The 25,226-nt window shown below is 41.7% G+C and overlaps 6 protein-coding genes across 6 annotated transcripts in view; 1 reads left to right on the forward strand and 5 right to left on the reverse strand.

The window, feature by feature from the left end:
* LOC138138085 (uncharacterized) overlaps nt 1-12,382 on the reverse strand; it is a 132,822-nt gene extending 120,440 nt beyond the window's left edge. The window contains exon 1 of the mRNA XM_069057833.1: nt 12,101-12,382. The gene's annotated coding sequence lies outside the window, so the exon portion shown is untranslated. The remainder of the gene's footprint in view (nt 1-12,100) is intronic.
* Nucleotides 5,788-12,784, reverse strand: LOC138138091 (SAFB-like transcription modulator). Its single transcript, XM_069057839.1, has 2 exons — nt 12,647-12,784; nt 5,788-7,657 (listed from the first exon to the last, which is right to left on the reverse strand). Exon 2 carries the CDS (start codon nt 7,605-7,607, stop codon nt 5,943-5,945), a length of 1,665 nt encoding a protein of 554 aa, XP_068913940.1. The 5' UTR covers nt 7,608-7,657; nt 12,647-12,784; the 3' UTR covers nt 5,788-5,942.
* LOC138138095 (zinc finger HIT domain-containing protein 3) lies at nt 12,463-14,093 on the forward strand. The gene is made up of 3 exons (XM_069057843.1): nt 12,463-12,595; nt 12,656-12,810; nt 12,896-14,093. The coding sequence occupies exons 1-3, from the start codon at nt 12,528-12,530 to the stop codon at nt 13,072-13,074; spliced, it is 402 nt and encodes a 133-aa protein (XP_068913944.1). The 5' UTR covers nt 12,463-12,527; the 3' UTR covers nt 13,075-14,093.
* Nucleotides 13,695-15,614, reverse strand: LOC138138092 (juvenile hormone esterase-like). The gene is made up of 6 exons (XM_069057840.1): nt 15,357-15,614; nt 15,173-15,310; nt 14,995-15,126; nt 14,788-14,944; nt 14,030-14,733; nt 13,695-13,985 (listed from the first exon to the last, which is right to left on the reverse strand). Exons 1-6 carry the CDS (start codon nt 15,447-15,449, stop codon nt 13,695-13,697), a joined length of 1,515 nt encoding a protein of 504 aa, XP_068913941.1. The 5' UTR covers nt 15,450-15,614.
* A 2,333-nt stretch (nt 15,615-17,947) lies between these two features.
* On the reverse strand, nt 17,948-20,320 carry LOC138138117 (beta-glucuronidase-like). Its single transcript, XM_069057863.1, has 7 exons — nt 19,928-20,320; nt 19,708-19,874; nt 19,017-19,658; nt 18,807-18,959; nt 18,493-18,754; nt 18,304-18,442; nt 17,948-18,246 (listed from the first exon to the last, which is right to left on the reverse strand). The coding sequence occupies exons 1-7, from the start codon at nt 20,303-20,305 to the stop codon at nt 18,086-18,088; spliced, it is 1,902 nt and encodes a 633-aa protein (XP_068913964.1). The 5' UTR covers nt 20,306-20,320; the 3' UTR covers nt 17,948-18,085.
* Nucleotides 20,321-22,843: 2,523 nt separating this feature from the next.
* LOC138138118 (beta-glucuronidase-like) lies at nt 22,844-25,226 on the reverse strand. The gene is made up of 7 exons (XM_069057864.1): nt 24,825-25,226; nt 24,602-24,768; nt 23,911-24,552; nt 23,711-23,857; nt 23,397-23,658; nt 23,208-23,346; nt 22,844-23,149 (listed from the first exon to the last, which is right to left on the reverse strand). The coding sequence occupies exons 1-7, from the start codon at nt 25,200-25,202 to the stop codon at nt 22,989-22,991; spliced, it is 1,896 nt and encodes a 631-aa protein (XP_068913965.1). The 5' UTR covers nt 25,203-25,226; the 3' UTR covers nt 22,844-22,988.

Here is a 25,226-nt window from a genome sequence, read left to right on the forward strand (position 1 = left end):
GATTTGTCTTCTTAAGTATAAAATGAAAATAATTATTTCAGGATTCTTAGAAACTTTCAGCAACAATACGTGTACGCTACAAACACCGTTCACGTTGTTTTGACATATTGGGAGGCCATGATTTATTTTGCATCTAGTAAAATTGACAACAATGCACTCGACATTGATGTTATTTATAACCTCAATGGCGACCTAACAAAAACTTTTTAAATTTACGCTTGAATAAAACTAAACTAAACCAAAAAAAAACAATATCCATTGTTGAAATGATGTCACATTATGACTTTTTAAGTAGCATTTTGTCCCAGAAAAATAAACAAAATTCTCAATGTTTCATTGATTTATTTTTGACATTTTTTTCATGATTTTCCATTTTTTTGCAATAAGGCACTTTTGTACGCATTTCAGAAATGGTCTACTCGAAATTATTAATTTTAAAATATTCCTTAAATACTTACCATCTTTTCCGCTTAATTTATTTAAAAGTTTTTGCCATTTTACCCTTTTTGCAGGTGTGCAAAAAATTAAAACCTATGATAACGAGAACGATGTGTAATTGTTCTCATTATCTTCTTTCTTTTCTATTTTTTATATTTAGGCAAGTACACATCAATTACTTACTTACTTATCAATTATTGATTGCTTATATCTGTGATACAAGCTATACAAACGAGTTTGTTACGCCCTAGGGCATAATGATAGTGCTCGTTGCAACAAATGTCGTGCACTTTTTAATTATAAATAAAACTCTCATTTATTAGACGGATATGAAAACGAGTGTTTCAGCCAGTCACAACTGAAGGAAAAGTGTTTCCTGGTCCACAATTGGGGTGATAATGGTAGTTGCATTTGATGCCATGAGAACCTATGTAATGAAGGGGCCTAAGAGCGCTTGTGCAAAGTTGTAATGATTGAAAAAACTGATTTTGAAAAAATTTATTTATTGCAGTAAAAATATAATTTAATCTTAATCAATCTCATTGTCAGTGTAATAGTTCAATCGACAAATCTTACAAAAATCTGAGTTCCATCAAGTAATTCATGGACAGCTGCTCAATATTTTTCCATAACTGGAACACAGCTGATTAATTCTAAAAAAAGAAAACGTCATTTAACCTCGTGTAAGACTTCAATTAAAATGATTGCGTTATGCCAATACACGTTTGCAAAACGGATATTTATTCTTTATTAACAACACAGAAATAGGTACATAGAAACTTAAAAAAACATAAATACACAGTTCACATGTTGAAAGCTGTCGTTGTGGAAATGGTAAACTTATACAGAGTTATTATAAATGATTGTAGTCGAAGCAGGCCATGACATTTTTGCCTCTTTCACGTGAACTGTACAATTTTTGTCGCTGTCACTGTCATTTTTTAGGTGATGAGTTTTTTTTTTAATTAACGATTGCATCTAAAAATATTGAGTTGTTTTCCAACCAATTCTAAAAATATTCAGTTGTTTTGCACCCAATTTAACTCCTGTGTGTGAACGGTGTGTACTCACTTATTCATATCATTTTGATGTTTTTTATATTAAGCGGCAACCATAAATTTTACGTTCAGTTTTTACGCCTACTTGAACTACACTACAATCATTTATAATAACCCTGTATTTTCTAATCAATACCTCACAGATTTTCCTTTGATTAAGTTTTTTTTTTAAATACAAAGAGTATTTCAGCTGCCACAGAACACCCTGCAATATACAAAAGAGTCCACATTTCACTTCACTTAAAAAAAATATTATTCAAATATGTACCTGTAATTTTTTTTGAATTCCATAACAAACACATAAAATTACAACATCTCAAAGGACAAAGTCCAAAATAATAATTCGCAGAATAACTATTTACTCTGCGTTGAAAGCTTCCAAAAACTCTTACTACAGCTTTGAGACCATTTCATTTAACGGGTGGGCTTAAAGTAACTGAAATTTATACTTCAATAAAACTAAACCGACGCAAGAAAAAAACATGAAATTTATTTTATAGACCCATAAAGATTATATTTATCACGACGTAATGAAAAGTTCTTCAATTCCTCCTAGTTTTGATTGAACTCTCTCGAACAAGAACAACGTGGAAGTTAACTGAATGAAAGTTTCTTATTTATTCGAATGCACCGAATTCTTTTTAAAATAGTCAAATTTTGGTGCAATCTTCATGTTCTCTTTATTAATCCGAAATGGCACGAATCAGCGTACAAGAAATTAAACTGAACATAAATTTAAGGTATTAGGTTTTTCTGAATTTTAAATTTGCAATTCTCCTCTTATATTGTCGCTCTGACATTACACAATGTATGTTATTGTTGTGTTACTTTAAAACCGGTTTGTATAATCACATAAAATTTTAATTTTTGAATTTTTTCCCAAGCTTCAACAACCCAATCGTTGTAGTCAAGTTCATTCGCGTTGGATTTTCCTCGTCAAGGTCAAATTACTTAATTTTTTGGCAGTGTGATTTTTACTTCATATTTTAGTTGTGTATGTCGCCAATACGAGCTGATAAAGAAACCATGTCATGCGTAGACTGTAGAGGTTAGGTCGGGATAGGCATTTGTCAGTTCTTGCTTAGCTTAGCTGTTAATAAAACCTTCTTTTTCCTTTCCGCCATGGTAAAATTAACTAGGAATAGGATAGAAAAGATTTTATGAAAAAATCTATGACTTTATTTCACATGTCAAACTAGGATTCAAAATTAAAGACGTCAAATGGCTCTAACACGATAATGTGGAAATTACTGGGAAAAGAGGCGCAGGTTGGCAACATGACAACAATTTTACAGGGAAAATCCAACGCGAATGAACTTTAAGATAATACCAAGCGACTACAAACTATTGAAGCTAATTCAATGGGTTGGCATCCCTGAACAATTGGTAACTCTGGGCATTGTCAACACGTTATTTCTTGATTAATTTTTACTTAAGGACTTTGGAAGTTTGTATATTGTGCTCAGTCGTAAATCGTTTCTAAAAATAAAGTTCGATAATATTGGGTGATTCAAAATGGTTGTGGATAAATATGGCAACTATGTACGAAAATGTATGTGGCAACTCTGTGGGTGGAGCAGAGTTGACATTTGCATGACATTTCAATCATTTCATATGGGTGCATTTGATTTTTTTATACCATTGCATTGATTTGACAATTTTCAAAATTGCGCGACTATGAACTGTCAAAGAAATGTCAGTTCTCTCCTACCTACAAAGTTGCCACGTACATTTTCGTACATAGTTGCCATATTTATCCACAACCATAGTTGCCCTAGATTAATTTTTTAAAACTTTTTCAAAAGTTGCTTTTGGGACGACATGCCAAGAGGTACATATTTCAATTTCACAGACCTAGTGTTGCAAATCCACGGAGATTCTTATCGTACTGCAATTGTAGAACCTACTCCACTTTCCTCAACTCCACAACCAACAAGCACTTTCTTATCACAATAACACTTACCATCAATTTTACCTTTCGATCACAAAACAATTATAATCATCATTCCTTCAAGCCCACGCGTTATCTAATTGGCCTTTACGCAACACACGAAAAAGATTATTTACGAGCTAAATTTAACAAAACTGCTCACTCTGCACGAATAAGTCGACAACATAAATATTAAAGCTCAATTTTGCCCCAACTTTTCTTCTCGTATTGAGGGATCTCTAAAAATTACACGAACAAACTTTGAACAAGAAATGTTATTTTTAAGACACCTTTAAACTGCACCATTAAAAGTTGCAGTCATTATACGCTGCTCTCTAAACATCAAATGGATACTTAATGTACTGCTCACGATCTTATAAAGTAAACTTCATCTCACGTTTCCTGTCAAAAAAAAATATACACAGTGTTCAATTTAAAACTTCCAAAACGAAGACTCGAGATTTATTATTATTATACAAGTCACAAAACAATCAATACATACTTGCGACGCAATTATTATTATTATTACTATTAAATATAAAAGGATGGTGCTGTAGATATGTTTAATGTCTCAGTATTCTACGGTATTTGAAAATAACACAAGAAATACAACTCCAGATACCTGCAGTTACAAGTAACGTGCGTTCAGAAAGTAATCCCGTTTGGAGTGGCAGCTCCATTTTGAAGGCACGCCAGTTAACGATGCAGTTGACGTTTAGGTCACATTTTTAGCTTACCGCAGGCACTTTCCGAACGCTCGTTACTAATTCAACGAATTGACTGCGACACCGTGCGTACTCCGCGTATGCCCCCTTTCGCACGAATTGATCTCAACTTTGGCATCCTGGCGCGCTCGTAACAATGGACGTGTCGCTGGCGGGACCATTATTAATCCACCTGGAATTCGCCCGAAATAAAGCTTGCCGCCGTCCAAACTGCATACCTCCGCCGAAAAACATAGCGATGGGGCTATTTTCGCAACGGCGTTGGCGCTCCGTTAACTCGCGTCCGCACGCCGTTGCGCAACCCCGATTGTTGAACAAACGGTCTCACCGGAAAGCGTCAAAATCCGATTTGTTCGCAGGAATTCGGCCGCACCTGGGGGCAAAATGGCCGGTCGGGGGCGGATGTTTGAGCGGCGATTTAACGGCGGCCGTTACAAACTGCTTAATCAAGCCGACTCCGGGAATTTAATTAATTGGTTTCGAGTCGATTAATTTCAAATTGGAAGTGAGCCACCCTTATCCTGTTCTACATACAATTATTGTAAAAGCTTCTCAAGGCCCGTTCAACTTATCCATAAACGAAGTTTATGTATTTTCCGGGAAGGAAATTGACGGGAATTCTCTCCAAGGTTTACGGGAAGAAACTTCCTTGCGCTTTTATTAGATTTCATTTTTCAGCGAGTCAAATGAGCCTTTTATATGAGAGATTTTCCATACACGAGAACGAACATGGGACATTCTTTTATGTGTGTATACGGAGTAATTTCTTACGGGCGATTTAAAATGTGGGACGTCATTACCTTGGGGCTTGATGGTCTGTGTGACGCGACAAATTGGACGCTCAAATTTCCACCGACGAAAGCTCCGAATTCCGACCGTCAAAATTATTCATTTGTATACAGTATGTCACAAGTTTACGCCGTTTTTTACTTTACGTCCCTCGACATCCACACGGTGCGCCCGATTAAACCCGTGACGACAACTGCGCCCAGAAATCGTGAAATTAATAGGAAATTAACGTCGCGAGACGAGCCCCTTGCAGTGATAGAAGCACCGCGTGCAAACTTTTTTCTCGATTCATTTCTCGTAAAAAAACACCGTCGGTTTATGCGAGTATAAATAACAAAATTCAAAGGAAAAACAAACATTTTACGTTTATTGCGGGGGTTGGTAAATAAATCCGGCTGTGATTGGCGTCCGGGACGAGCCGCCGTTCGATTCGCACGCCAATTTAACCCCACTTAAAATCACAATCACACGATTAGCAACTATTAGCCAATTAAACTGACAGGACAAACAGATCGGCTTTGTTAAAAATGCAAATTTGAACGTCCAATGGCGAAAGCCGTGCGCGATAATGTCAACATTAGCCCCCTAATTTCGCAGCAACGAAGCATTAGTTTATTCTGGTACATTTTAATCTAATAAAAGAAGTAATGTCGGAATATATTGCTCATTTTATCTGGAGACGAGATGAAAGTTCCGCTTCGCAAAATTAAATTTCGCACTTGGCAAATTACACGAAACGAGTTCAAATAAGGCTACGGCGATATACTTTATTAAAAATTTTTCGGCCTGGTGCGGAACTCGGTAGAAAACGTCTTAATTATCGACGAAATCTCAAGAAAATCTCAACTTGGTTGTACGTTTATTTATTTCGAAAAGGAGAGAAAACGCCAATGCTACAAAATAACCTAAATTATATTTTTGTGATTAGTGTAAAATTGCTTGACGATTATACTCACAACAAAAATCAGAACGCTAACGCCCTCTACTCTAAAAACATGATATTCAATACTTCCTAACCGAACTGCTTGTGTAATGATCGCGTTTGCTAAACTCCCGCTGCTGCGAGGAGTAACTGGGTCCTTTGCTGGAGGAACTGGTCGAGTTGTACTCGGACTGTCTCTGGTAGGACTGTCCCGACGAGAAGGGTGTGCTGGTCGCCGTCCCGGGGGGCATCCTCCACACCTCCTGGTGGAAGGAAGGCCAGATGTTCCTGGGAGCCGCCGGCGCCGACGGCTTCGTCGGCAACACCAACGAGCTGCTGTGTCGACCCACTTCCTCCCTGTCGGACATGCTGTAGTGGTGCGACGGACCGCGCCGCTCTTTCTCCACGAACGAGTTGACGGGGGACCTCTTGGACCTGGACGACAGCTTCGGAGGCGACGGAGGCGTTCTGGTGCGCTCCTCCACGTACTTGGAGCTCTTGTCCCCGCCGGAGGACTCGCGGAACCGCTTGGACGAGTATGCGTACGGCGAGCTGGCCCTCGGCCTTCTCTCCACTGTGCGCGTCTGTTCTTCCTCGAGCTTCCTCTTCAGGTACTCGCGCAGCTTCTTCACCTCTTCCAGTTCTTTCTTGATCATCGTGCGGTCGTTCTCCAGCTTGACCCGGTCGGTTCTTTGGCTCTTCTCGAAGACGTCGCGCTCGCGGTCGATTTTTCTGCGTTCTTCCCTCAGCTTGGACTCGGACTCTTGGAGGTCGAGGGTTAGAGTGCGGTTTTTCTGTTGTTCGATGCGCAATCGCCGCTGCTCGTCTGTTAGGTACCGCTTCAGTCTGGCCACTTCGCGCTTGTGGTAGTCGGCTTCGCGGCGTAGTCGGTCTTCCACCCGCTTGGCGGCGGCCAGGGCTTCGTCTTTCTTGGACTCGCTGCTGCTCTTCTCCACTTTCTTCTCGTCGGTCTTCTTTTCCACCTTGCGATCGGTTTTCACAGACTTCACGGTGGGCTTGCGTTCGCTTATCGTTCGGCGCTGGTCGGGTCTTTGGCGGCTGACGGTGATTTTGCGACCGTCCAGTGAAGATCCGTGCAGACTCCTCACGCATTTGTTCGCCACGTCGGAGTTTTCCATCAAAATGTAGCCGAAGAAGGATTTGCCGTTCGTGACGATCTTGGCCGTCAGAACTTTGCCGTGGCGGGAGAAGTGCTTCTTGAGATCGGTCGCCTTGACGTGGCGAGTGATGTTGGACACCCACACGTCTCCCTGCTTTCTCTTGTCGCCAGCCTTCTCTTTTTCTTTCCCATCTGACTCTTTCTTCGATTTGGCGTCGCTCTCTTCCTTGGCGTCTGCTTCGCTCTTCTTGTCTTTCTCGGTCAGGTCAAGATCTTCCTCGGTGGTGATCAAGAGGGCGTCGCTTTTGGCGTCATGTCCGTTCACCTTGCCGTCATCTTTGCTGGTCGCGACCTCGTCTTTGACGGACTCGACCACTTTCTCTTCTTTCGGCGACGGTTTGTCGCTGCTCTTCTTCACTTCCACCTTCTTCTCCTTTTCCTTCTCCTTTTCTTTCTCCTTCTCCCTCTCCTTCTCCTTGTCGCTTTTGGTGGTCTTCTTCTTGTTGGAGTCGGTGTGGTTCCGCTGCTCGTTGCCCCCGTCGCCTTTGGTGCTGTCCACTATCGAGAAGCCGTCACCCAGAAGCAGCTCGTCGACGACCCCATCGACAGTCTTCGACTCGGCCATCGGTTAGATTTTAAACTAAATTGACTGTGTAGGTAATTCCTAATTATTACCTGCGTGTAAAATCAGATCTGTTAGAACACAATTACAGTCGGCGTAGCAGAATGTTGTGCCCCAATTCAATTTTATCAGAGATTCGCCGACGCTCGCTCTTCTCCTCCTTCCTTCTGATAAAATTTCAATCGGGTACAGAATTATGCTACAGCACCGAACAAACAACAATAAAAATTAGCGTGTTTCAAATATAGGGACGGATAACATTGTTTTTCTTTAATCGATTTGTTTGGAGCTGAAATTTTCCGATCGGCTATGGAAAAGTGGGAGGGTGGGTTGTCCTGGCGCTTGGAACACTCGACAAATCCCGCTTCTGAAGACGGCGGCCCATTAAAAGTTGTAATATTCGTTTTGTTGTGGTTATCTGGTGGCGGCGTCGTCGAGCTGCTAGCAACACATACACACGACACACATTCAGATAGGTTCCTGACATGGGATAAGCTCGACTGGAATCATTGTAGTCCACAGATAAGAGTCTCGCTATACTTTCGCAGTTATTTTCCCTTCGTCGTTGCTATCTCGTCGTCGGTGTGAAAGCCCCCATCATCTCTTCCACCACCGGTGGCAATTTGTACGGCGATAACAACTTTCTCGGGGGGAGATGAAGACAAAATGAAAAATAAAAAAAGACCGGAACGAGTGATGGCGCAAGCCGCGGAGTTTCGAACCCGGTCATATTAAATTCATCGCCCAAGTTTCGGTAGGTTGTTTAGTAATTTAGTTGATTGGCATCGGAAGTTGTACACGTCGGCGGCGACGGCGTATAAATGAAACATGGCGAACGCCGCCACCGGTCTAATTATTATTCAACGTTAGAGACGCGTCGACCCTGCATATTTATGGCGCCAAGTGAAAAACGGTCGCTGCACACTAATCTCTGCATGCAAATGACCCAGTTTAACTCCAGAGAAACAAAACAAAAAAAAACCTCCCGTACATTCCAGACGGTCAAATATGAATCCACATCACACAGTATGTTCTGCCGTCGCATCCGATTCGGATTAAGCGGAAAGGGATCCGTTCCAAAGTGAGACGAGCGAGCAATACATCGGGGGCAATACTAATTGCCGCTTAGCGACCGGGCAAACTGTCGGATTAAGAGCTCTGTTTGTTCGTCCTTCGGCAAACACCTCCCTTTCATCCCGGCACATAATCGCCCTCCATTTTTACACATAACTTGCGGAGGCGCTCCCCTCGACGCCCAAGACAAACAGTGCGGCGCGCCCATCTCCAACAATGGACCTCCAATTAGGCTCGTTCGAATAATCTTCATATCGGATCGATTCGGAGCGTGTTTACGTGGAGTTCCTCTTGGTCTTGTTCTTTTCTTTTAATTTTTTATCGGAGCTGCTCGACAATCCACTTCGATCGCCTCCGCCACGTTCGTTCGTTTCCCCCAGGAGTTGCGGAAATGTACGGCCATAAGTCACCGGGTCCACGATGGCGTGTCTGGTGCAGCCGCAGACGCTCAGCGCTCCTAATTATGCGGGTTCCCGGGGTGGTTCCTGACAGAGGAGCTCCCCCGGCGGAAAACAAAGAGCCTCGCTGGATATTTATGCGCCATTAATGTCGAAACGGGGACCAGAGTGTGCCTCACGCCGCCTCCTCCGTTGCATCTAAACTACTCATATTTACTGCTGCCGGTGGTGTGTTAAAAGGAAGGGCGTCGATGCATGCACGTGTACGTGGTTGTGGGTTGTTTTCCTCTCCCTCGCCGTCGGCCGAAGGGGCGGCGCTGTTAATCTCCATTTCGATGGCGGTTTTTGGATAAATCAATTACTGACGACGCTAAAGGAGATGCAGACAAGTGTTTCTTGTTGCTGGCGGGACCTGGATCGGGCGTGTTTTCTCATTTTTGCCTGACACGACTACTGCCACCTAGAGCCAACCCCTCGAGCACCAACGAAAATCTCTTCGACGTCCTTTCAATCACGAATCCTGAATTAAACTGTTTCCAAATTGTTCTCCAACAAATCCCCACTAAATAAAATCCGTTCACGGCTGAAACTACCGCTATTTTACGTTGACAATTTGTAAAAATACATTTTCTCGGGTTAAACAAATCTACGACACTATTCCGTCCGACGAAGAACAAAAAAATATGCATTCCAACGCTGACGTGCAGATGTTGCATCTTCTTACCGAGTCATAGCACATGATTTGGTTTCTCTCAACTGGCTAAAAGTTGAAGGAAATAAACGTTTCAACAACTGAAATAAATAACGTCTCTAAAATAAATATTATACGTTCAGTCGAAGCTTGTTTGGATATAAGAAATAAGTTGGAAGTGTAATGACGTAGGTACATAAGAGAAATTCGCAAAATTGACTACTGTGCAAATACACGAAACAGGAAGGAGTTCGACTCCTAAAAAAAATGCTCCAATAATGTTGTGCCGAGTAAAAATTTACAATCTGTTCGGTGTAAAAATGGGGCGGGGTAAAGAACATTTTCAGCACTTGGTGGTTAAGATGCCCATTTTTACAACGAACGTACTTTAGATGGTTACATATTATTTTTTCCACATTTACCGAATTTTGAGTTGCACCACTCTATTAATTTATATAATCAAAATATCTTTTGTCGAACGTGTTGTGTTGTATTGGTAGGTTTGGCGAACTAAAAATAATAAATCACGTTTCATAGTTTTAATAAAATTCGACTCGCCATCATTCGAAATGGCAAAATCCCAGTTAATGGTTATTGAATAGTAAAGGGGCGACGAAAAAATTTTAATTTCGACTTTTCGGTGCGACCGGAAATCAAAATGAAATATTGAAAGTACATTTGCGTTAAATTTGAAACGGAACGGCCAAACAATTAATTGGACGTTAAATCAGCGCGCACTGATTTATTTTTGGAGGCGATTTCTGATAAATATTAGCGAGAACCGGTTAATGCGAAAAACGTCTGAAAGGAACCGGAAATTGTTTGCATGAATCGAACGCGTTCGGAATTCGAGAAGGTGACGGCGCAATTTCGAATTTTTCACCCGAAACAACGGGACGTATTGTTTGACGTCACAAAAACGCAATTACGCTCGGACACAAAAAAACGTAATTATTCCATGATCCGAGCGAACCAAGTTGTCAATTATTAAAAAGCGATCGGTTCCGATCAAGTGAAAAATACAAAGCTGCCGGTGATGGCACGCATCGGCGACTCTCCCGGTTCGATCCGTCGTGAAAACGGCGTCCCCCGCATTTCCATATCGGGCAAAATAAAACAGACGGCGGCGAATCCGTCTCCCGCGGACCGCTCCGGATTAATTTCGGTTCTTTATGCCGTCCCCCGGCGCACTCCTTCGTCCCGCAATGTTTTGTGTACCTTCGAGCGTGGAGGAAAAATACATCGATCCTTGCACTTTCACAATGCTGACCCGGCCGAAATAAAGGCCGTAAACTTTCAACCCCTAAAAACGTACGACTGCTTTTAGCGTCCCGACGGCTCTGCGGGCGTAATTCACTCCCCGCTAACGGGGTTAGTACGGCAGCGCGAGCGTAACGCGACTCGGGGCATATTGAAAACATTCTCTTGCAGGCCGGAAAGGGATGGGGATTATCGGAGAATTCACTTTCCATATTCCAAAGAAACGACTCGGGGCGACGAGATAACCGACAGAACGGAAAACTAGGGACGGGTTGCTCTCGTCGGGTAATTAATCGGATCACGTGGTGGAAATATCAAAAACGGGATGTTTTAACGAGATTTCGCCAGCGCCTCACTTGGACACCGCTAATCAACTTTCTGACAGATTGGCCTGTCGAGCTTTTAAACAACTTGGAGAAGTTGTGAGTGGATTTTACAAGGGCGTGACGTGTTTCCGCGGGGCTTCTTTTCACGCCGCGCTAATTTACATTCATATCGATATTAAATTCCTACGACTCCCGACTTTTTCCACTCAGACCGGACGTTCCCCCGATGCGCCATAGTTTAATTAAATCCCGCATCAAAATTGTATGCGGTCGGACCTCTCAGATTCGATTACCAATCAATATTTAAACCCCGTCGTTCTAGTTCCGCTCAAATTTGTCCTGCTCACATGACCCCCCTAATCAGCTCGGCCGATCTTATCAAACTTTTAAGCTTCTTAATTCCAAACAATAATCAAACTTGTTGCAACAACTTTGTGTTCAAACATAAACTTTACTGTGCAATACCCCTTCGTTAATGAGAAATTCCGGACACTTTTATCTGCAAAAAGAACGTAAATAACAAAACGACACGACCGAATAATCAACGGAGAGACAGTAAATGGTACCAACACCTGACGGTGCATGTGCTCATTATATGAGCGAGGGGTTGGAATAAATACCACCCCACAATTATTAATAATGTTCCTCGAACGATTACGTTTTACGAGCTGTATTAATCGTCAATCAACACAATTTAAACCTAACCTTACAATTTCGAAAACACGCCAAACTTTCTCACAAACTTACCGGTGTCAAACTGAAACGTCCCGCTTCAATTTCCACAAATATTATCCAGAGTGGGTTAAAAATCGGCGAAATAAAGCCAATAATTTATAAAAATAAATTAGAAAAGTGTCACTTCACCGACTTGTCCTACCAATTTCTATCGCGTCGCCGAGATGTCGCCACCTCCGACGTGCGCACCCGCTTATCTCGACGATATCACGGAAACTGTTTGGACTTCGGGGAAAACAGCGTCGCGGCGCTTAACATCCCTACCAAACGACGCGTCGCTATGGCGACAACGCGCGCGCCCCGACGCCCCGTTTCATTTCAAACTAAAATCAAAAATCGCGACGCCGACGCCATCTCGACGACACGCCGCACGCGCTCTGCATTACCGACACGACTCCATTATCGAAAAGATTCACAAATTGGTACCGTTACGTTAAAAATGGAAAGATTGTGCGCGGTTTGTAAAGGTGAAGGTAAATACAAATGCCCTATATGTCTGATTTTCTAGTGAGTACAAGTTGTTGCGATATTAGCCGAGTAGAGTAAACATAGCCTTACTTTTTCCAGTTGTTCCGTGCAATGTTGTAAAAAACACAGAGAGAATGAGTGTGACGTGTGGGTGAAGAACGATGACAAAACACCTCCACAGCCCTCAGAAAACCGAACTATTCCCAAATACACATCCGCAGATACGGTGCCTCTGGAGAAATTGTTCTTGTTGAGTAAGTGATTGATTTTGGGATTTGACGTTGTGGTTACGACCACGGCGCCATCTAGGCGGTGGATAAAGTCACGCTTTCTTTTCAGAGGAGGACGAAAATCTTCAAATATTACTCAGTAATCCGCACTTAAGAGACCTGTTAATTAGAGTAAACAATTCAAATGAGCCAGAGAAGATGATGCAGATGGCGATGCAAGAACCTCTGTTTGTTGAATTTGCAGATGTTTGTCTAAAAATTGTGGAACCACCAGATGCTGATTCATGATACAATTACTTAGAAAATAAGATCTGCAACTCATTTCAACTGTTTTGATAGTACTTTTATGTTAAGGAACGTGATTGAGCTCTTATTCACGTTTACCTAAAAATCTTAGACTTGACAATCATGCTTTAGCAGCATCAGATCATTTTTGCTTTAGACTCTTGTTTTTAGTACTTTCATAATGTAAGTCTAATTCACCAAAACAGTATTACTACCTGACTTATATGTGGCGAATAGTACCATTAAGTAACGACACATTTCTCGAATTAAAAAAATATTTATTTTTGGCGAATGTTTCTAGTATGACTTCCCCAAAAAAAACTGGGAATAAAATACAAACGTTTTTAGATTGAATAGCTTTTTTTTTTGTTTTTGGTTTTATACAGTTTTAGCGTTTAAATACCGTTAGTACGTGTCAAAAGGTGGACGTCCATACTTGGAGAACAGTTCTCTCCAGAACTCCATAGTTTGTTCCCTAAAATTCTTACCAACTGTCATTTCGTGATCAATGTTTAAGTAGGGATAGTCGCCCTTTTGATATCTTGGCCACGTCACATTTTCAAGTAGAGCGTCCGGCTCCGGCGTGGGGTTGCTGCATTTCAAAATGTAATACTAGAGAGAAATTATCTCAAATTATACCTAAATTTAGCGAAATTTGTCCACAGTTTAACCATGCGCTTTCTCATCATCTTGTCAGTGTCGTTGGCATGTTTTAAATCACCTCGTCTAAAGAGGTACCAAATCTCCTCCGCATGCATCACGCCGTTCACTTTGCTTTCTTGTCCCATCGAGAAAGCTTTTTTCCCGAGGAAATAACCCTCGTAGGCAAATCTGTACATATAAACAGGGGCGTAGAGCGAATAAAACCGGGCGCTTTTCACAATCGGTCGATAAAACGAGCTGTCACTGAGGAACTAACAACACTGTTAAAAATGTTTGACTTTCTAACAAAACTTACATCTACATATTGTTGGATTCTGGGCTTTGTATTGCTGTCAAAATAAAACTTCCTGATCTCATCACCTATTATTTTCGCCTTGTTGTTCATACCCGGAGGAACGAGCAAATCGTTGGGCAGCATGTTAAGCAGCGGCTCTCCTATTTCAATCGCAGCTCGTGCACCCCCAGACTCCTCTGAATTGAACCCCACCACGTAGGGAACCCTCTCGAAGTCCCCCGTTTTGAGCAAATCGTAGCTGCTTTCGGTGATAAAAGCGTCATCGTGTTCCGGCTCCAGTGCAGGAGAGAACGCCAGAGACTGCTCCAGTTTGATGGAGTTGACGATGGCGGCGCCCACTGCAGCCCTCCTCAACTGGCGACTGCTCAACTTCTTCAAGTAGCGTACGAGGGCTCGGGTGCTGCCCCCAAGGAATCCGGCGGCGTATCCGATTTGATATGCGAAGTGTCCGGGGTCACTTTGAAGGGCCCAAGCACATAGGGTGCTCCCGCTCTCGGAGATGGCGCTGTGAAAGAGCCCTCTGCTTTTGGGGGACACCAGGTGGTACTGCACTGACGCTCCCCCGGCGCTCTCCCCAAAGATCGTGATTCTGTCGGGGTCGCCGCCGAAGAGGTGGATATTGGCGCGGACCCACTTCAGGGCCGCGAGTTGGTCCTTCAAGCCGTAGTTGCCCGGCAAGGACGAGTCTCCAGTGCTCAGGAAGCCTAAAATGGCAGCGAGCCGTGACGCAAATTATTTATTCGAGATTCGGGGTTTACCAAACACGTTGACTCGGTAGCTGAAATGGACGACGATCACGTCCTGCTCTAGTAAATAGTCGGGTCCGTAATAGGTGGAGTTGGCCACACCGAAGAGGAAACCGCCGCCGTAAATCCACACCATGACGGCTTTAGGCAGGGCAGTTTCCGGCGCCGGCTGCCGTGACAAACGTGAGACACGATCCGGAAGTTGGCACGAACGCTCACCTTCGGCACGTACACGTTGACGTAGAGGCAATCTTCGGATTCGACCAGATCGGTCGCAGGAATCTGGATGCAAGAGGGGACGTCGCCGTCGGCGTTGAGGACGCCGTCCCAGTTATCCGGGGGTTGAGGCGGCTGAAATATAACTGTTACAAATGGTTTTTTCCGGACTGGGAAATACTTGGAAGCGGAGGCCTCCAACAGGTGGTTTCGCGTAAGGGACACCCTCGAAGGAGTAATAGGGCATGCCGACGTCGACGGTTCGTTTGACGCTTCCCTGGATCAAGCCATTGGGTAACTGGATTTGTAAGTCGGGGTTCTGGAACAGAAACGTCGGATTTCGTCGCTCAAAAAGACGAAGCTACCTCGGTGTAGTTGGAAACGTAGTTGAGAGCGGCGGCGAGCGACAAAACGTTGGTTAGGGCCAGTGAAGAACAAATCGGTGTGTGCGAGGACATGGCAACGGTTCGACTAATTTTAATATCGCATTGTTGGAGAGGAAATTAGAAAATCAAAATCTAGTCGGACACTTCCGGCAATGAAAGATTTCTGTTGATAGACGATTTTTGTAATTAACTTTGTCGGACTGGTGATGAAAATAATGAGAGAGGAGCAACACCGAGTTTTGAATGTGCACATCAAAGATGAACTTCCGATGCGTAATTAAAATGTGCTGGTGGCGATCGGAAATTTTTCGATAATAATACAGGAAGTTTTCGTTGAGGCGTTCCTTTTAACATGTCATAGTATGCGTTGTTCTAAAGAGTTTTAGCCAAGATCACCTTAGTAAAATGTGTACGGCAATGAAGATATACCTAATAGGTTTTTTTTTTAAATTTTTGAAACCGGTCCTGTTCAAATTTGCGCTGATTTGTTAGAAATTAGAATTGACAAAAAAAAAAGAGTGTGTGCTTAAGACCGCACGACAGAAGTGAAAACTTCTATTCCATAAAAAATATATCATTATGGATGATAATACTTGGAGGAATAAGGAGCAAGGCATAAATAATTAATATTATTTAAATCCAATGCTGTTTTTAAATAATAAACATCAAAAATCTGTATTTTTCGATAGAAACTGCGTCCGCTTTGAGAGGTACACTCTGGCAAAATTTGTGAGGTTAGGTTTGGATGTTTAAGTTTTATTTTCTTGACGATGATATTGAACACAACATAAGTTTTCATAACGATACCAATATCCTGTATTGTGATAATTAGTCCATTTTCCTCTTCATATTTGGCTATACAAATTTTTCCAATACCTAGATAAATTCTTGAAGCCAAATACCTAATTGAGAATTACGTATTAAATCCTACATTCATCTGTAAACTTCCAATATTTGTCGTGTCTTTATCGTTTATATTATATTAAACTATACAGGGTATTTCACGAGTGATAATAAGCCTGACGGAATAATAAATTCAACCCACAATACATTTTCAAAAAAAGCCGGACATTTTAATGACAGTAGCCAGCTTTTTCGGAAATATAGTGTGGGTTGCATTTTAAATTACGTGAAATATCGTGAAATATCCTGTATATATATTCAGTTACTCCTGCAGCTCTGCATTGAGGTCAGTCAGGTCACAACACAACGTACAATGAAAATTTAAAATTGACAAGTGACGCACAGTTGATTGTTTTTCGCTCGCTCCGCTACAAAACTCAACTCCCTTGATTTTAGCTTGCCGTGTCGTGCTGCGAACGATTTTCGCTGAGCTGCGAACGATTTTCCGATTTTAGCTTGTGCTGCGAACGATTTTACCGTGTCGCGAAACTAATTCACAGCCCGGCAATAAAATGTATGTGGCGCGCCTAAAGAAGTTTTCACTTCAAAAAAAAATCAAATGAACATGGACGTTAATCAAAAATACTGTCAGAGTTGTCATCTAATTAGTCGGAATGGCTTCATCATTAGGAAAATAATGAGCTCACAGATTGTTGCTAATGCATGGGTAATGTTATCACGTTATCAGAATCCAGCTGCAGCGTCCAGAGAGTACGCAGAGCGATTTCCAGAAAGACACCATCCTGGGCCACGTCAGTTATTAATCTAGTACAGCGGAGAAATAGACAGGACCAGACTCAAAATTTTAGAAAACAATAAAAATATACGATCAATTATCTCCGTTAATACAAATATTTTACTAAGAAGATTTAGGCTAAAATTCTTAAGAATAATGTACAGTTAGAGACACGGAATTTCGGGCATCACTGTCAATATACTGTCAAAAAATGTAAAATAGGCTTTACATTATTAACCTCAATTTTACCGTTTGCGACGATTTTGATTGACATGTGATTGACGTGAACAGAAAATAAATTTCAAAATTTGACTTTTGAATGTCACGTTGACAATAAAGAGTGATTTATATCGCAATTTTTTGAAATGACAGAAAAATGATGCCCGAAATTCCGTGTTCCTAATTGTGTAGTACCTCGTGTTACAAGGAACGCCTCAACTTCGAAAACACCCTGTATAACAAGACCTCGTTTTTAATCGGATAATTTTTTTTATTTCACAAAAACTTTTTGGTGATAAATTTACGAATTTGAATTGGACATTTTTCTTTTGATTAGATTTAATCTTTGAAGAAAAATGTCCAAATCAATGAGTAAATTTATCAAACACAAAAACAAGGTCGAGTTATATTTGTTGAGATTATTTCCAGAATAAAAAAAAACAACAAACAACGACAATATCCTATTATTTATCGACGAAGAAGTCATTTTTATTAAATTATAAAATGAACTGTCAAATGTGACAAAAGGAAAGAAAAATTTTAATCACTGACAAGAGGAAGCGAATTTTTATCCGAGATAAACAAAAATGATTGGTTTAAAAGTCAAATTCTCATTGGACCATTGTCTGTGTTGCTATAGTGATGGAAATAATCATAATTAAAATGGCCCCCCGAATGGGAGTAATTAAGGAACGTGAAACTAAACTACCAATCTCCAGTATGATTATATTTTCATTTAAACATGACTTTGAAGTGCAGTTTGTGGAGTTTGTTGGGTCCATAATCGCAAATTAAATTACGTAACAATCCAATGGAAAGTGCAGCGGCGGTTAGAAAAAAATCCATCTTGTTAATTGCCAATTATGTACTCGTTCACATCGGCTGGCGGTTCGACGTCGTCCAAAAGCTCCGCCAAAGCCCAATAGCGCTTTCGCAGTAGATGTGCGCTCGCTTTCGGTTCTCTGTTTCTGGTAAAAATCCCCTTTTTGTTGCCGCCCACTCTGTTGACAGCTGCAAAACAAGTGAATGTCGTGAAAAGTAGATAGAGATTTCACGCGTGATACCCACATTGATCGGTTTTGAAATCGGCGAAGCACCAAATCATCTCTCCAATGAAATAACCCTCATTGCGCATCTGATCGAAAGCTTGGAAAAAATGACTGATAATTTCGGTTTGGTACTCTTCAGCCCAAACGAAAGACGGAAGCTGAAATTTGATCAATCAAAAGTACTGTCGAGCAGAAGAGAGTTTTGTACAATGTGTAGACCTTCTTGAGTGTCTGAACCGTACTCGGTTATCATAACTGGTTTGTTGAATTGAGTTCGTAATCGTTGTCCTTCTGCGAGGAGATTGTTAACGACGACATCGAGCTCTCCAGTGTCTTGGTACCACCCTGTGTAGAAATTGAAACCGATGATGTCAATGTATTCGCCCCCTTGATTGTCATGGAGACCGTTGAAGTTGATGACGGTGACAGGACGAGTATTATCCAAAGAGTGAATGTGCTCAAATACCTCTCTACAATTATTTTGTAGTTGAAAAAATGCAATTGTAATTAAAATAAAATCACCTAAAGTGATCGTCGGTTGCTTGTTTGTCGCTACTAGCAGGTTCGTTTCCTGCAGACCACATGATCACACTGGGTCTGTTCTTGTCCCTGTTGTACATTTCAGTCAAGGATTGTTTATGATTGTCGAGTAACTCGCCCCCTAGGCCTAGATGACTAAAATGCGGACGTACCTAATTAACTAATTAAAAACATTTAGGTAATAAATGTTACATCAAACCAACAGCTGGACATTCATTTATGATCATAATCCCTAATTGGTCTGCTAAATCCATAATTTCTTCAGCATAAGGGTAGTGAGAGGTTCGGTAAGCATTTGCTCCTATCCATTTAATCAAATTGTGATCCCTTATAATCAAAGGTAGGTCCAAGCCTTTGCCTCTAATGTCGGAGTCTTCGTGGCGTCCAAATCCTCTCAAATAGATAGATCTGTTGTTTATTTTGACACTGTCGGAGTCCCAGAAAATGGTACGAATACCAACAGGTTGCTCGTACTTGTCCAAGAGAGTACCAGAAGTGTCCAAGAGTTGTACTTCCAAAGAGTACAAGTAGCCAGGATTGGGGTCCATCAAGTACGGCCACCATAAGTTTGCATCTGGGACAAAAAGACTCCCTTCCAGAACAGTATCGGTGGCTACTTCGTTCCCATCCTTGTCGACGAGACCGATCCTTGCGGTTACTTCATCTGAACCCTCTACGGTAACGGTGTAATTGACAAAACCGTTGGTACCATCGACATCTGTTACGACTGTTATGTCGTCGATGTAGGTGGACGGAGTTGTGTATAGTACTACCGGGCGGTCAATTCCGGCGTAATTGAAGAAGTCGAATGTGAGCTGCTGCTTGAGTCGACCACTGCAACACAAAGTCTGTGATCTAGTCTTGAATTTGCATCCATACGAACCTGTTCAGTTCTTGGATGGACCCTTCTGGTATTGTCGTGTTCGTCAGAGTGTTGTCGACTGAAACCGTGATGGTACTTCGAGTTCCGTAATTGACAAGAGAAGATACTTCAGCTTGGAAAGGTAGGTGACCGATTGAATGCGAAACTGCGGCTTCTCCATTGATCCACTGGTACGGATCAGTACAGGTTTTGTTGGTGATTATTTGTGAAAGATACTTACCACATCTGCAGCGTAACATGCTGACGAGAACCTGATCCAGACTCTTCGTCCGTTCCACGATTTGGGCACGATGAAACTGCGTTGGTACCACACCGGCCCCACGTGGTCTCTCAGACCGAAGCCGTCGGTACCGATGTCGTTGTAGCTTGATGGTACTGGCATTAAGTCGACATCTAGGCTATCCACGGCTCTCAGATCTCGCAAGTACCAAGCATCATCGTGACCTTTTGTTGTGTTTGTGGGGTCGGTAAGGGCAAAATTCCATAATCCGTCCAAGGAGATTTGTTCGCGAGTTTCGGAAACGCGAGGATAGAGAATTCCAGCCTCGGTGCAGGCGAAGGAAATTACTAAATAAGCAAGATTGAGTAGCAAACTCATGGCTGAAATAGTACTAAGTTGAATAGTACTCGAGTCGAAGTTTATATCTGGTTTGTCGGCATAAAAATAAACACAATCGAATTGTTTGTTTCCTGTTTTCAAGAGTTGATACATTTTGAAATTTTTTGCAAATGTAATCGACAAGATCTTGAGCACCATCATTTCAAAGAGCTGGGGTTCTTTTTCTTATCTTTCCTCTCCCAATACTCCTAAGAGCCAGAGTGTAGTTTTTGTACGTTTATCATTTAGTGGAACGCTTCGACATATTTTTGGTAAATTATTAACGACTTGTGTTTCTTATTTCTTTTTGGTACTAGTAGGTACTTCTTGGGTACTGCGCATTTCTAAGATTCTAGTAAGGTATAAGAGCATGGTAATGCAAAAACAATACTTCAATTAAACCGTTTTAAGCTGAATCACTCAGTAATCTAGTTTTAATGGACTCCCAAATCAAGGATCAAGTACCTCTTATCTGTATTTATTTTGTTTCAGAAATGTATATATTGTTGTCATGGAAGTATTGCATTTGAACATTGAACACCTCTTCTGGGAAAAATTGATTATCACTCTGATAACTGCGTTAAATATAGGAATGCAAATGCAAAAAAAAATCGTAATTTGACGTAAAGTTTATTAGTCTCAATCCATGAATAAAACAGACAAGAATAATTTATAGTATATTTTTTACGATCCTACTTTCAAAAATGTACAGTTGGTTGCAAAAAAAAAACGGGAAATAAAAATTTTCCTAATGTAAATTTGGTTTTATCCATTTGTCAATTAATTATCTACTTGACAATAGCAGTCAAATAATTTTAAAAAATGTTATTGAATTTTGAGTATACATACATGATTCTAACTTATCTTTCGTAAGAAGTTTTCACACTTAGGAAAAATTGTAGAAATGTGCCGAACCGGAAACCACCCGGAGCCGACCCGCAGCCCACCTGGAAATTGCCCGGAACCGACCCGGAGCCGATCCGGAACCCACCCTTAGCCCACAAGAAAACCACCCAGAGCCAAATCGGAAACCACCCGGAGCCGACCCGGAAAGCACCCGGAGCCGACTCGGAACTCAACGGAGACCACCCGGAACCAACCCGGAAACCATCCGGAGCCGACCCGGAGTTGACCTGGAGCCGACCCGGAGCTGATCGGAGCCCACCCGAAAGCACGCGGAGCCGACTCGGAATCCACCCAGAGCCGACTCTCAATCTTATTTGGTACTGGTAGATACTTGGGTACTGCGCGTTTCTAAGATTCTAGTAAGATAGAAGATCATGGTGATGCAATAACAAGACTTGAATTAAACCGTTTTAAGTTGAATCATTCAATAATAATCTACTTTTGAAGGACTCCTAAATCAAACTTTTTTCAAGTATAATTGATATGTCAAGTACCTCTTTATGTAATCTGTATTTATTTTATTTCAGAAATGTATAATATGTGTCGTGGAAGTATTATATTTTTAGAATTTGCGTCTGTAATAGGTCTATTATTGTATTTATTCAATTTGGACTCGTTTATGGCTATCTATTAAAGCACTCGTGGTTTAATAGATCTCTAAGAACATTTTTATCAATATTTCAATGTATTATTGTCATTTACACCAAAAAACTTCCAATATTAATGTTCAAACTCTACTTTTTAACATCTGTTGCAGATGTAGTTGCATCCGTTACCTTGAATTCCCAATTAATACAAAATTCCCTAGAATTTGAAAATTTAATTTTTTTATTTAAACATTAAAGAAAAAATTCGAAAAAATAACATAAAAAACTCGTTTTATAAGGGCATTGGCGCACTCGTCCCTTAGAAAACTCCCCACGGCTCGTTTTCTACACTTGGGACTCGTGCGCCAAATCAACACTTATAAAACTCGTTCTTTAATATACTATTAAACACCTTTTCTAGGAAAAAATTGATCGTCACCCTGATAACTAAAAAAAGATCATAATCTGACGTAAACTTTATTAGTTTTCATTCAATTCATGAATAAAACGGACAAGAAGAATTTATAGTTCATTTTTTACGATACTACTCCGAATTGAACCTCACCACGTACGGAACCCTCTCGAAGTTTCCCGTTTTTAGCAAATCATAACTGCTTTCGGTCATAAAAGCATCGTCGTGGTCCGAGGACTCCAGCATCGTATCCGATTTGATAGGCGATGTGTCTTGGGTCAGTTTGAAGGGCCCAAGGACACAGGATGCTACCGCTCTCGGAGATGGCACCGCAAAGGAGACGTCTGCTTTTGGGGGGCACCAGATGGTACTGCACTGACGCTCACCCGGCGGTGATTCTGTCGGTACCGCCGCCGAAGAAGTGAATGTTGGCGCGGACCCACTTCAGATGAAAGATTTTTGTTGATAGGACGATCTTTGTAATTAGCTTTGTCAGACGTGATGAAAGTTATGAGAAAGATGCACTTCCGATGAATAAATAACTAAAATGTGCTGGTGGGGATCAGACATTTTTCGTAATTAAAATTGTCCCCGCCATTGGAGTAATCAAGGAACGTGAAAAGAAACTACCAATTTCCAATTTAATTATATTTAATATTTTAATTTAAGTATGACTTTGAAGTGCAGTTTGTGGAGTTTGTTGGGTTCAGAACCGCACATTAAATTGCGTGACAATCGAAAGGAGACTGCAGCGACAGTTACAAAAAATGCATACAAATTAATCGCCAATTATGTACTCGTTCACATCATCTGGCGGTTCAACGCCGTCCAAAAACTCCGCCAAAGCCCAATAGCGCTTTCGCAGTAGATGGGCGCTCGCTTTCGGTTCTCTGTTTCTGGTAAAAATTCCCTTTCTGTTGCCGCCCACTCTCTGAACACCTACAAAAAAAGGAAATGTCGAAAAGAGTAGATTGCGAATTCACGAGTGATACCCTACCTTGGTCGGTTTTGAAATCGGCAAAGCACCAAATCATCTCTCCGATGAAGTAACCCTCACTGCGCAACTGATCGAAAGCTTGGAAATGAAGACTGAGAAGCTCGGTTTGGTACTCTTCGGTCCAAGTAAAAGACGGAAGCTGAAATTTGGTCGATCAGAAGTACTATCGAGCACAAGAGATTTTTGTACCATGTGTAGACCTTCTAGAGCGTCTGAACCGTACTCGTTTATCATTATTGGTTTGTTGTATTCAGATCGTAATTGTTGTCCGTGCTTGAGGACATTGTTAACGACCACATCGAGCTCTGCATTGTCTTGGAACCACCCTGAGAAGTAAGTTATACCGATGATGTCAATGTATTCGCCCCCTTGATTGTCATGGCGACCGTTGAAGTTGATGACGGTGACAGGACGAGTATTATCCAAAGAGTGAATGTGCTCAAATACCTCTCTACAATTGTTTTGTAGTTGAAAAAATGCAATTGTAATTAAAATAAAATCACCTAAAGTGATCGTCGGTTGCTTGTTTATCGCTACTAGCAGGTTCGTTTCCTGCAGACCACATGATAACGCTGGGTCTGTTCTTGTCCCTGTTGTACATTTCAGTCAAGGATTGTTTATGATTTTCGAGCAACTCTCCTCCTAGATTTCTAAAATGCGGACGTCAATTAATAATTTGAAACATTTAGATAATAACTTTTACTTTACGCTAACAGCTGGACATTCATTTATGATCATAATTCCTAATTGGTCGGCTAGATCCATAATTTCTTCAGCATAGGGATAGTAAGAGGTTCGGTAAGCATTTGCCCCTAACCATTTAATCAAATTGTGATCCCTTATAATCAAGGGTAGGTCCAAGCCATTTCCTCTAATGTCGGAGTCTTCGTGGCTTCCAAATCCTCTCAAATAGATAGATCTGTTGTTTATTTTGACACTGTCGGAGTCCCAGAAAATGGTACGAATACCAACAGGTTGCTCGTACTTGTCCAAGAGAGTACCAGAAGTGTCCAAGAGTTGTACTTCCAAAGAGTACAAGTAGCCAGGATTGGGGTCCATCAGGTACGGCCACCATAAGTTTGCATCTGGGATAAAAAGACTCCCTTCCAGAACAGTATCGGTGGCCACTTCTTTTCCATCCTTGTCGACGAGACCGATCCTTGCGGTTACTTCATCTGAACCCTCTACGGTAACCGTGTAGTTGACAAAACCGTTGGTACCATCGACATCTGTTACGACTGTTATGTCGTCGATATAGGTGGACGGAGTTGTGTATAGTACTACCGGGCGGTCAATTCCGGCGTAATTGAAGTGGTCGAATTGGTGCTGCTGTTTGAGTCGACCACTGCAACACAAAGCCTGTGGTCTAGTCTTGAATTTGCATCGATACAAACCTGCTCAATTTTTTGGTGGACCCTTCTGGTATTGTCGTATTGGTCAGAGTGTTGTCGACCGAAACCGTGATGGTACTTCTAGTTCCGTAATTAACTAGAGAAGATACTTCAGCTTGGAACGGTAGATGACCGATTGAATGCGAAACTGCGGCTTTTCCATTGATCCACTGGTACAAAGCAGTGCAGGAATTTTTGTTGGTGATTATTTGTGGAAGATACTTACAACATCTGCAGCGTAATTTGCTGACGAGAACCTGATCCAGACTCTTCGTCCGTTCCACGATTTGGGCACGATGAAACTACGTTGGTACCACACCGGCCCCACGTGGTCTCTCAGTCCTAAGCCGTCGGTACCGATGTCGTTGTAGCTTGATGGTACTGGCATTAAGTCGACATCTAGACTGTCCACAGCTCTCAGATCTCGCAAGTACCAAGCTTCATCGTGTCCCTTTGTTGCGTTTGTGGGGTCGGTAAGACCAAAATTCCATATTCCGTCCAAGGAGATTTGTTCGCGAGTTTCGGAAACGCGAGGATAGAGAATTCCAGCCTCGGTGTAGGCGAAGGAAATTACTAAATAAGCAAGATAGGGTAACAAACTCATGGCTGGGTTAGTACTGAATTAAGT

Source organism: Tenebrio molitor, chromosome 9 (assembly GCF_963966145.1).
Source record: "Tenebrio molitor chromosome 9, icTenMoli1.1, whole genome shotgun sequence".
Classification (NCBI taxonomy): Eukaryota; Metazoa; Arthropoda; class Insecta; order Coleoptera; family Tenebrionidae; genus Tenebrio; species Tenebrio molitor.

Excerpts from the sequence above, each read along its gene's own strand:
- LOC138138091 (XM_069057839.1), bottom strand. The coding sequence starts at position 7,607 with ATGGCCGAGTCGAAGACTGTCGATGGGGTCGTCGACGAGCTGCTTCTG.
- LOC138138095 (XM_069057843.1), top strand. The coding sequence starts at position 12,528 with ATGGAAAGATTGTGCGCGGTTTGTAAAGGTGAAGGTAAATACAAATGC. Across the intron at positions 12,596-12,655 it reads CCTATATGTCTGATTTTCTA|TTGTTCCGTGCAATGTTGTA; the intron begins GTGAGTACAAGT and ends TACTTTTTCCAG. Across the intron at positions 12,811-12,895 it reads GGAGAAATTGTTCTTGTTGA|AGGAGGACGAAAATCTTCAA; the intron begins GTAAGTGATTGA and ends CTTTCTTTTCAG.
- LOC138138092 (XM_069057840.1), bottom strand. The coding sequence starts at position 15,449 with ATGTCCTCGCACACACCGATTTGTTCTTCACTGGCCCTAACCAACGTT. Across the intron at positions 15,311-15,356 it reads ACGTTTCCAACTACACCGAG|AACCCCGACTTACAAATCCA; the intron begins GTAGCTTCGTCT and ends TTTCTGTTCCAG. Across the intron at positions 14,734-14,787 it reads CTACCGAGTCAACGTGTTTG|GCTTCCTGAGCACTGGAGAC; the intron begins GTAAACCCCGAA and ends CTGCCATTTTAG.
- LOC138138117 (XM_069057863.1), bottom strand. The coding sequence starts at position 20,305 with ATGAGTTTGCTACTCAATCTTGCTTATTTAGTAATTTCCTTCGCCTGC. Across the intron at positions 18,960-19,016 it reads TGTCCAGCTGTTGGTTTGAT|TCATCTAGGCCTAGGGGGCG; the intron begins GTAACATTTATT and ends TCCGCATTTTAG. Across the intron at positions 18,443-18,492 it reads CTCAAGAAGGTCTACACATT|CTTCCGTCTTTCGTTTGGGC; the intron begins GTACAAAACTCT and ends ATCAAATTTCAG.
- LOC138138118 (XM_069057864.1), bottom strand. The coding sequence starts at position 25,202 with ATGAGTTTGTTACCCTATCTTGCTTATTTAGTAATTTCCTTCGCCTAC. Across the intron at positions 23,858-23,910 it reads TGTCCAGCTGTTAGCGTAAA|AAATCTAGGAGGAGAGTTGC; the intron begins GTAAAAGTTATT and ends TCCGCATTTTAG. Across the intron at positions 23,659-23,710 it reads GCAACCGACGATCACTTTAG|AGAGGTATTTGAGCACATTC; the intron begins GTGATTTTATTT and ends AAACAATTGTAG.